At 49.1% G+C, this 9,825-nt stretch overlaps 1 protein-coding gene and 1 long non-coding RNA gene across 2 annotated transcripts in view; one reads left to right on the top strand and one right to left on the bottom strand.

Annotated features, from left to right (window-relative positions):
- LOC135974143 (uncharacterized) overlaps nt 1–9,325 on the top strand; it is a 35,155-nt gene extending 25,830 nt beyond the window's left edge. Inside the window, exon 3 of the long non-coding RNA XR_010591342.1 lies at nt 7,882–9,325. This is a non-coding gene — a long non-coding RNA (uncharacterized LOC135974143). The remainder of the gene's footprint in view (nt 1–7,881) is intronic.
- Nucleotides 2,788–5,334, bottom strand: LOC135974142 (uncharacterized). The gene is made up of 2 exons (XM_065560869.1): nt 4,352–5,334; nt 2,788–3,357 (listed from the first exon to the last, which is right to left on the bottom strand). Exons 1-2 carry the CDS (start codon nt 4,926–4,928, stop codon nt 2,882–2,884), a joined length of 1,053 nt encoding a protein of 350 aa, XP_065416941.1. The 5' UTR covers nt 4,929–5,334; the 3' UTR covers nt 2,788–2,881.
- Nucleotides 9,326–9,825: the final 500 nt, after the last annotated feature.

Raw genomic sequence — 9,825 nt, forward strand, 5'->3', positions numbered from 1 at the left:
AGGAGCTTGTTAAGAACAGGCTTTAAGGGTAAGGTCAGAGGGTTCCTCACTGAGCAACATTAATAGGTTTTGATTCCTGCTGATACTGAACAGCTGGGGAATAGTAGGTAGATCTGCTCTCCTGTGAAGAGAACATATTATGAGGAAACAGCCGACAGCCCGTTTTCCCTAATGGCAAACAGGACTGCATAGGGCTTGGCACATCTCCCACCTCAGTAGAGAAGTCTTGAAGAAGCCCTTCAAATTGGTTGCAATTCAATTTGAGCACATGAGGAATGCTAGCTAAGTGTTGGTATACAGGCTCACTGTCACTAAAAATAAACTTAATTGAAGAAGTTTTAGCTACCTAGCTATACCATTGTCATCACTGTCACAGCTGAAGTCCTGGAGGAATTTGAATGCATTGAAGTTTGCATTTACAAAGAGCACAAACATAGCCCCATCCTCATTGTCACAGGAGTAGTCTCTAAGGCCTTGTCTACACTACGAGAGTAGTTCGATTTTACTTGCATCGAATTTTTGTAATCGATATTGCAAAGTCGAACGTGTGTGTCCACACTAAGGACAGTAATTCGACTTTGTGCGTCCACACTAACGGTGATAGCGTCGACATTCGAAGCGGTGCACTGTGGTCAGCTATCCCACAGTTCCCGCAGTCCCCTCTGCCCATTGGAATTCTGGGTGTAGCCGGCAATGCCTTCTGGGTAACAAAATGAGTCGAGGGTGCTTTTGGGAAACTGTCGTCATCCGTCCATCACTCCCGCCCTCCCTCCCTGAAAGCGCCGGCGGGAAAACAGTTCGCGCGCTTTTCCAGTCATTGACAGCGCGGACGCCACTGTACTCCGAGCATGGAGCCCGCTGCGACCATCGCTGCAGTTGTGGCCGCTCTCAACGTCTCGCAGCTTATCATAAAGGTTTCCCTGAGGCAGATGCAGAAAAGTCAGGCAAGGAGGCTACGGCACCGCGGTGATGTCCTGAAGTCTGAGAGTAGCACAGACCTGTCAGAAAGCAGGCGACCCAGCGCCGAGGACATCACAGTGGCAATGGGTCATGTTGATGCCGTGGAACGGCGATTCTGGGCACGGGAAACAAGCACTGAGTGGTGGGACCGCATAGTGCTGCAGGTCTGGGATGAATCCCAGTGGCTGCGAAACTTTCGCATGCGGAAGGGAACTTTCCTGGAACTTTGTGAGTTGCTGTCCCCTGCCCTGAAGCGCAGTGACACCCGGTTGCGAGCTGCACTGAGTGTACAGAAGCGAGTGGCCATAGCCCTGTGGAAGCTTGCAACGCCAGACAGCTACCGGTCAGTCGCGAACCAGTTTGGGGTGGGCAAATCTACCGTGGGGGTTGTTGTGATGCAAGTAGCGAAGGCAATCGTTGATGTACTGCTGCCAAAGGTAGTGACCCTGGGAAACGTGGAGGCGATCATAGATGGCTTCGCAGCGATGGGATTCCCAAACTGCGGTGGGGCCATAGATGGAACTCACATCCCTATCCTGGCACCGGACCACCAGGCCACCCAGTACATTAACCGAAAGGGATACTTTTCCATGGTGCTGCAAGCACTGGTGGACCACAGGGGACGTTTTACCAACATCTACGTGGGATGGCCGGGCAAGGTTCATGACGCTCGTGTTTTCAGGAACTCTGGTCTGTTTAGACGGCTGCAACAAGGTATTTACTTCCCGGACCACAAAATAACTGTTGGGGATGTGGAGATGCCTATAGTCATCCTCGGGGACCCAGCCTACCCGCTAATGCCCTGGCTCATGAAGCCCTATACTGGCGCCCTGGACACTGAAAAAGAACTCTTCAACTACCGGCTGAGCAAGTGCAGAATGGTGGTGGAGTGTGCTTTTGGCCGTCTCAAGGGGAGATGGAGAAGCTTACTGACTCGCTGTGATCTCAGCGAAACCAATATCCCCATTGTTATAGCAGCTTGCTGTGTGCTCCACAATCTCTGTGAGAGCAAGGGGGAGACCTTTATGGCGGGGTGGGAGGTTGAGGAAAATAGCCTGGCTGGTGATTACTCACAGCCAGACAGCCGGGCGATTAGAAGAGACCAGCGGGAAGCGCTGTGCATCCGGGAGGCTTTGAAAGCAAAGTTCCTGAGTGAGCAGGGTAACCTGTGATTTTATAGTTTGTGTACTGAGAAGCTAAACCTGCCCCCGTTTCTTTACCCAGGTAATGTTGACTATCCTATCCAGTTACATACCCCCTTCACCCCCCCTCCAACACACGTGTCGAAATAAAAATAGTTCTACTTTGTTAAAGCACACCGTTTTCTTTAATACTGTTTTAGCGGGAATTTTTTAAAACTGGGACGCAGACTGTGGTGCGGGGCGGGTCTAGTGTTGTGATGCGAATGCAGCTTCTAAACTCAAGGATTGACAGGCTCCGCTGCGGTGGGATGCTTGTTTCAACGGAGCCTGTCACCCCTCCTGATCGGGACTGTGTGTATGGGAGGTCTATTTGACTTTGTGGCAGGGGGAGGACGGTTACAGATCCCATGCTGTGTGGCTCTGTGATCCTGTCTAAGGACCGGCGCTTAAGATCTGTAACTGCCCTCCCCCGCCACAAAGTCACAGAGCAACCCACCCCCCCCAACATTACATCAAAACAACCTCCCAGACTAACCGGGGCAACTAGTCACTGCATCACTGCACTGTGTATGTGCCCTGCTGCTGTGCCTGCCCCCGACTATGTACCCTGCCAAAGGAGACTGTCCTGTCCAATTTCCAACCCCCTTTCCCCTCCTCCTCCAAAAGAACATGATTGAAACAGTAGTTAACAGAAACGAATTTTTTATTATCAACTACACATGGCATTGGGAGGTGAAACTTGGACGTGGGCTTGTGTCAGGCGGGAAGGAAAGAACTTTTCAAATTTTGGGAAATGAGAGCCTTCTGCTACTAGAGCTCTCTGCAGGGGTGGAGTGAGAGTTAGCAGGGACTCTGCCGCCTCTCCTTCTTTGCACTTTGGGTGAGGTGGGTATGGGACTTGGTGGCGGGGGAGGGCGGTTAGAGATGGACTGCAGCGGGGCTCTGTCCTCCTGCCTCCGTTCCTGCAGAACATCCACAAGGCGCCGGAGCGTGTCCGTTTGCTCCCTCAGTAGTCCAAGCAGCGTTAGAGTCGCCTGCTGGTCTTCCTGCCGCCACCTCTCCTCCCGATCCATGTTGGCTTGGTGCATTCGGGTCAAGTTCTCCCGCCACTGGGTCTGCTGTGCTGCCTGGGCTTGGGAAGAGGCCATAAGCTCAGAGAACATGTCCTCCCGTGTCCTCTTCTTCCTACGCCTAATCCGCGCTAGCCTCTGGGAGTGTGATTCCAGGCTAGGTTGTGAGACAGTCGCAGACGGGGCTGTGGAAATGGGAAAAAGGGAGTGAATTCCTCAGAAAGATAAATGTAGTTGTGAACAAAGAACATAGTCTTTCTCTGTGAACAAGACCATGCACAGCACCTTTCACATGCGCACTCAGCACAAGGTCGAATTCTCGGCCTTCGCATTCTGTGCCTGGGGTCTTGAACAGCACATTTGAGAAGCGAGGCAGCACAACGGAATTTCTGTTGCAGGCAGACATGGTAAGCCGTACACTTGTGGCAGTTTAAAACTTTTATATTACCACTGGCCTCATTTCACATTTAAATCAATGTCAGTCCCTGCTGCCAGCAATCCGGCAAGCGGGAACTCTGCCCCTGTCCCACCCCCTCGCGGCTGTCCCCGGGAATGATCCCTTTCGGCTGCCCCTCTCCCGCCTCCACCGCGTGGCTGCAAACCAGCGGTGACAGTTCTGTAAAGGAACGGGAAAGCAGTCCCAACACTAACATTCCCCTACCTAATTAAAAGCAGGTCACCATGGCCGACATCACCCTGATGAGGATCTCCGAGAGCGACAAAGAGAGAATGCTCCGGGAAAGCCTCCAAAGACCAGGGCCGTATGCCGCCCTGCTGTGCAGAGCAATGATCCCCGAGTACCTGATAATCTCGTGGCGCGGCAACGTGTCGTACTTCGGAGGACCCAATAAGGCCGCTCTCCCCAAGAACCTCATGCAACGGCTTTCAAGTTACCTCCAGGAGAGCTTCATCGAGATGTCCCAGGAGGATTACTGCTCTATCCCCGCACATATAGACCGCATTTTACTGTAGCTGCAGTAGCAGGGAATACACAGTAGAGCGGCTTGTGCAGGACAATCACTGAAAACCGGACATTGCTAGATTTCTTTTCAAAACTTGCACTGCCCCTTACTAAACCGTTAAGCGCCTAGGGCACACTAATCATGAACAACCCATTCTTTTAATTGTTAATATTCCTGTTTTGTTAAAAATAAATGTTTAGATGTTTACAACACTTACTGGCTGATCCTTCACCAGATTCTGTGTCCGGGGTAATGGCTGGGGACGCTTCGTAGGGGATCTCTGTAAGGGTGATGAAGAGATCCTGGCTGTCGGGGAAATCAGCGTTGTGAGAGCTGCCAACTGCCTCGCCCTCCTCATCTCCTTCCTCATCTTCCCCGTCCCCTAACATGTCTGAGGAACCGGCCGTGGACAGTATCCCATCCTCAGAGTCCACGGTCACTGGTGGGGTAGTGGTGGCGGCAGCACCGAGGATGGAATGCAGTGCCTCGTAGAAACGGGATGTCTGGGGATGGGATCCGGAGCGTCCGTTTGCCTCTTTGGTCTTCTGGTAGCCTTGTCTCAGCTCCTTGATTTTCACGCGGCACTGCGTTGCATCCCGGCTGTATCCTCTCTCTGCCATGTCTTTAGAGATCTTCTCGTAGATCTTTGCATTCCTTCTTTTGGATCGCAGCTCGGAAAGCACGGACTCATCGCCCCACACAGCGATGAGATCCAAGACTTCACGATCAGTCCATGCTGGGGCTCTCTTTCTATTCACAGACTGCATGGCCATCACTGCTGGAGAGCTCTGCATCGTTGCCAGTGCTGCTGTGCTCGCCACGATGTCCAGACAGGAAATGAGATTCAAACTGGCCAGACAGGAAAAGGAATTCAAATTCAAATTTTCCCGGGGCTTTTCCTGTGTGGCTGGTCAGAGCATCCGAGCTCGCACTGCTGTCCAGAGCGTCAACAGAGTGGTGCACTGTGGGATAGCTCCCGGAGCTATTAGCGTCGATTTCCATCCACACCTAGCCTAATTCGACATGGCCATGTCGAATTTAGCGCTACTCCCCTCGTCGGGGAGGAGTACAGAAGTCGAATTAAAGAGACCTCTATGTCGAACTAAATAGCATCGCAGTGTGGACGGGTGCAGGGTTAATTCGATTTAACGGCGCTAACTTCGACATAAACGCCTAGTGTAGACCAGGCCTAAGAGAGATATAGAGTTTGTCTTGTCTTCTGCTTAGATTGTAAGCTTTTTGAGCTGGGGACCATCTTTTTTGTTCTGTGTTTGTACAGGGTCTAGCATAATGTCCTGCTCTATGACAAACTGCCGTAGTCATACAAATAATGAATGCTACTACTAATATGTAAATAGTTAACAGAAGATGGTGCTTGAGAGTATGCAGCATTATGCCTTGGTTTTGTAGGAACTATAAAACTTGTGCTTTGTAAATGGCTTCTTACGTGCAGCTTTTTAGCATGATGCAGTTCTTAACATGAAGTCAAAAGCAAACGTGGTTTTACTCCTTTTATTCAGCTTTATTGTGTTTGAACATTATCTCAAAACACAGTTTAAATGGGGATCCCTCTGAACTGGCTTTGAGTGTGAATAGGGCTGCACCAGTTTCCCCAAATCATGTGAGAGACATGGTAGAGGCTAATAGTAAGTACAGGGTTTTTAAAGTGGTTTTGAACATATTGCTCTGTCTAGAAAAGCCAGCTGCAAATGTTTTAACAGGTTTGGGGATGGGAGTCTATTTGAACATAGTTTTAGAATGATTTTCAAACATGGTTATATCTTTGGTGAGATTAGGAACTTGGGTGATGATCCTGCAATGAGGTTCATGTAGGTGGATCCCTGCTGTCCTGCAGATTCTCATTGGTTGCCCATATGGAGATTACTGCAGGACTGGGTTTATCCCTGGAGTGCCACTACTCGTCTTAAAATAGAAAATGAAATTAAAGTTTAAGAAAATCTTTGGGGGTGATTTATACCTTTGCTCTCTATAGGATGGAATCAGAACTTTATAACTGGGTTCACAGGCCCTACCCTGCCAACAGTTAACAAAGATTCTACTTTAACTCAAATAATATGGGCCTGTGCTTCCAGTGGAGGAAAATCCTCTGTTTTATCCCACTGCTACTATGAAGTTCCAAGTAGCCAGACAGTCCTGTGTAAAAAGAGCTGTGAAGTCCTACGTGTCCATGTATTTGTTACAATAATATAGTAAAAATAGTTTAGTAATCTCTCTGAGGTCTTCTCAGTGCTGTTCTCTAGCATATAAGTGTGAAGGATATACACCAACGTTATGTTAACACTTTGAGTGAGAATATTAGTATTAGAGTTTAAAAGTGTGTGAGAGAGATTGTGGGATAGGTGAAACTGCAGTTCATGAAGTGGGGACATATCATCAGCATTTCTTGGTGTGGCATGTTGCTAAACTTGTTGTCTTGATCCAATTTCATTTTAAAACCTTACAGTAAGATTTGTTTTCCAGTATAAAAATCCATCTCAGAAACACTAAAAGACTCCACAAAAAGAACAGGAGTACTTGTGGCACCTTAGGGACTAACAAATTTATTAGAGCATAAGCTTTCGTGGACTACAGCCCACTCCTTCGGATGCATATAGAATGGACTCCAGATGGCAGACTTGCTTTTTGTTTCTGAAAATGTCCGCCCCTACTTGTAGTGGCACCATCTGTAATAGCATTTCTGTTGCAGTTTCTTTCTCCAAATGTTTTAAATTCAATTGTAAAAAATTGATCCAGACTAAAACTTGACATAAAAGAGGAGGAAATAAATTTCTGTAATACAGGCTGTTACACTAGGGCCGCACTCCTGCAACTTGCTATGCAAAGACAGACCACTGCACCAATATGGAGCCCCATTTTCACTTTGCAGGCACCCAGGGGACTACCCACATGGAATCATTTGCAAGATATCAGGGTCTAGATTTGGCCATAAATTATATTATTATTAAAAATGCAGCCTGTTAGTCTATTTTGAGTGTATAAGACATCAATATTCTGTCTCTCAATACAGTACAATTAGAAATAGGCCCAAACCAAAACACCATAACTGGATGCCCCCAAAGTGTGGAGGTGTTAAAGATCTGAACCCAGGTCTCCATCCAGGCTTTAAAAATGACTTCTCTGTAAATGGACTGAACATAAAGCTCAAATTGAAACATACCTGAATTATGAGGAGTTTGATATCCAGGTCATATTTTGCAGTGATATGGCACCTTCCATCTGAGAGTCTCTACAGTTTACAGATGTGTATTTAGCCTTACAATATCTCTTTGAGATAGGTAAATGCTATTTGTTATTCCATTGTACAGCTGAGGAAATATAGACTCAGAGACTAGCTCAAAATTATAGAAATGTGCTGGAGGGGACTTTTGGGAGCTCTTGGAAGCCCATTATTAAAGCAAAGGGGAGGATTGTGTTCAATGCAAGGTCAAACAGGATGTCTATGTTAGATCCAGGAATAGAAGCCCAGGGTCTGATTCTTTTCTAACTTATACTGATTTTTAGACCAGTGTGACCCGATTGGCTTCAGTACAGTTACTTGAGATGAATACTAGTGTAAATGATGGGACTTTGGGCCCCTGGTCTCCCATCTCCCAATCCTATGCTCTGCTGATAGCTCCACATCTGAATTTTGCACCTTGAACCAGAGTGGATGGTAGGCTATGTAAGCAGTGAGGTTCCACAAGGCATTTTCTTAGCCATGGTTTCCATTGCATTCCATGTCTGAAGTGCTGGGACTTGGAGCAGAAAGTATGTAGTATGATGACCCATGCCTTCCGCCTCCTGACGTGCCTGGACCCGACGGTGAGAAGCATCGCGCAGGAGGCCGTACGAGGCGTGGTCGGGCTCCCTCCAAGCAGGACGTCGCCACTTACCTCAGCGGCTCCCTGGAGGCTGAGTTCGGGAGAGAGGGGGGAGACCTGTCCTTTCTCTGGTCCCGCGCCCGCAACGCTTCGAGACGCCTGGGTAAGAGGATCGGCTGCTGCTGGAAGTGGTGCGATGAGCACCGGGAGCCGGGAATACTGGTGCCACTCGTAAAGACCCCGGACCACACCATCATCACCCCGACCGCCAGAGCTATGCTGGAAAGACGCCATCCGCTGCCATTATGCCAAGAACCTCAAGTGGAAGCCGGACCAGGGCAAGGTGTTCGAGGTGTCCAGCAAGTGGGACGCCAGTAACCACTTCCTCTCCGGGGGCAGCTTCACCAGGTTCGCCAACTGGTGGTTCGTCCACAGGGCCCGATTCAACTGCGTTCCTCTCAACGGAGCCATCCCCCATGGCAACTGGGACAAGCGCTGCAGGAAGTGCAGCTATGCAAACGAAACCTGCCGCACGTCCTGTGTGGATGCAAGCAGCACTCCGGAGCCTGGCGGCACCGCCACAATGCCATCCAGAACTGGCTGGTGAAAGCCATCCTGCCGTCCCTGGGGAAGATCATCCTCGACTCCGCCATCCCCAGGACAGACAGCCGACTGCGACCCGACATCGTCGTAACGGACGCAGAAAAGAAGAAGGTTCTCCTGGTAGATGTCACGGTGCCTTTTGAAAACAGGTCACCGGCCTTCCACAAGGCCCGAGCACGGAAAGAGTCGAAGTACACCCCGCTGGCCGAGACCCTGAGAGCCCAGGAATACGAGGTCCAGATACATGCCCTGATCGTGGGAGCCCTGGGCTCGTGGGATCCCCACAACGAGACGGTTCTGAGAGCGTGCGGAGTCGGTCGACGCTACGCCCGGCTCATGAGACAGCTCATGGTGTCCGACACCATCAGGTGGTCCAGAGACATTTATACGGAACACATCACAGGACACCGCCAATACCACACTGAGTAACTGAGACTGCCGACCAGGGAAATAACCCACTTCCTTCCCTGATGGACCAAGTGACGCACCCCACCCATGTACTTATCCGCTACACCGATGCTGACTTGGACTCCTTATACATTCCATGGGTGGCGTACCCGAGCCCACTTATCCGCTGACACTTGAAAAACTCTTGCACCCCAATCTGGGTCTATGCCAGTTATGTGATCTGTATGTATCTCTTCACTCTTGCAACCGATACCTGTAATCCCTCATAACCCAAGCCTGACCCAAGATGTACAGTACCTTCCCTCTTAACTTGTGTATATTTAATTTTAAACATTCACTTTAATAAAATTTTTAAATCTTTTTCTTGTTTACATAGGAAGGTGAAAACAGCAACACTGTCAAGGGGACGGGTGTGTGTGTGCAGGGAAAGCCTTCTGTGAGGGCACAGTGACAGAAGAAGCTGGTCTTTGTGAGGTTGTTCTTACATTTTCTCAAAAAAATGTGTTATACCAACACTGGCGTCAGCCCATCTCTAAACACATGTCATTGTTCCAGTAGTCTTCCTCCAAAAACACTTTGCAGAGAGGAATGTCAGAGAGAAAACACCTTACAGAGCCAGATCCACTGACTCCTACAAGCAGAAACAGGAAAAAATTCAATGGGGAGGATGGAGTTGTACAAGAAGAAATAAGTTGTACTGTAACCCTTTCACCTCTGAATTTATGGGCCAGGTGATCCTGTCAGTCCAGTGGAAGGGGTGTGGGAGAGTCTTAGCAACTGAGAAAAAGGACTGCTGAGGAGGAAGAATATCCCTAGTAGCCCAGTAAGGTATTTAAAGTGGGTGGATATTTGGTGAGGG

The sequence above is a fragment of the Chrysemys picta genome, chromosome 11, assembly GCF_011386835.1.
Source record: "Chrysemys picta bellii isolate R12L10 chromosome 11, ASM1138683v2, whole genome shotgun sequence".
Lineage (NCBI taxonomy): Eukaryota > Metazoa > Chordata > Testudines > Emydidae > Chrysemys > Chrysemys picta.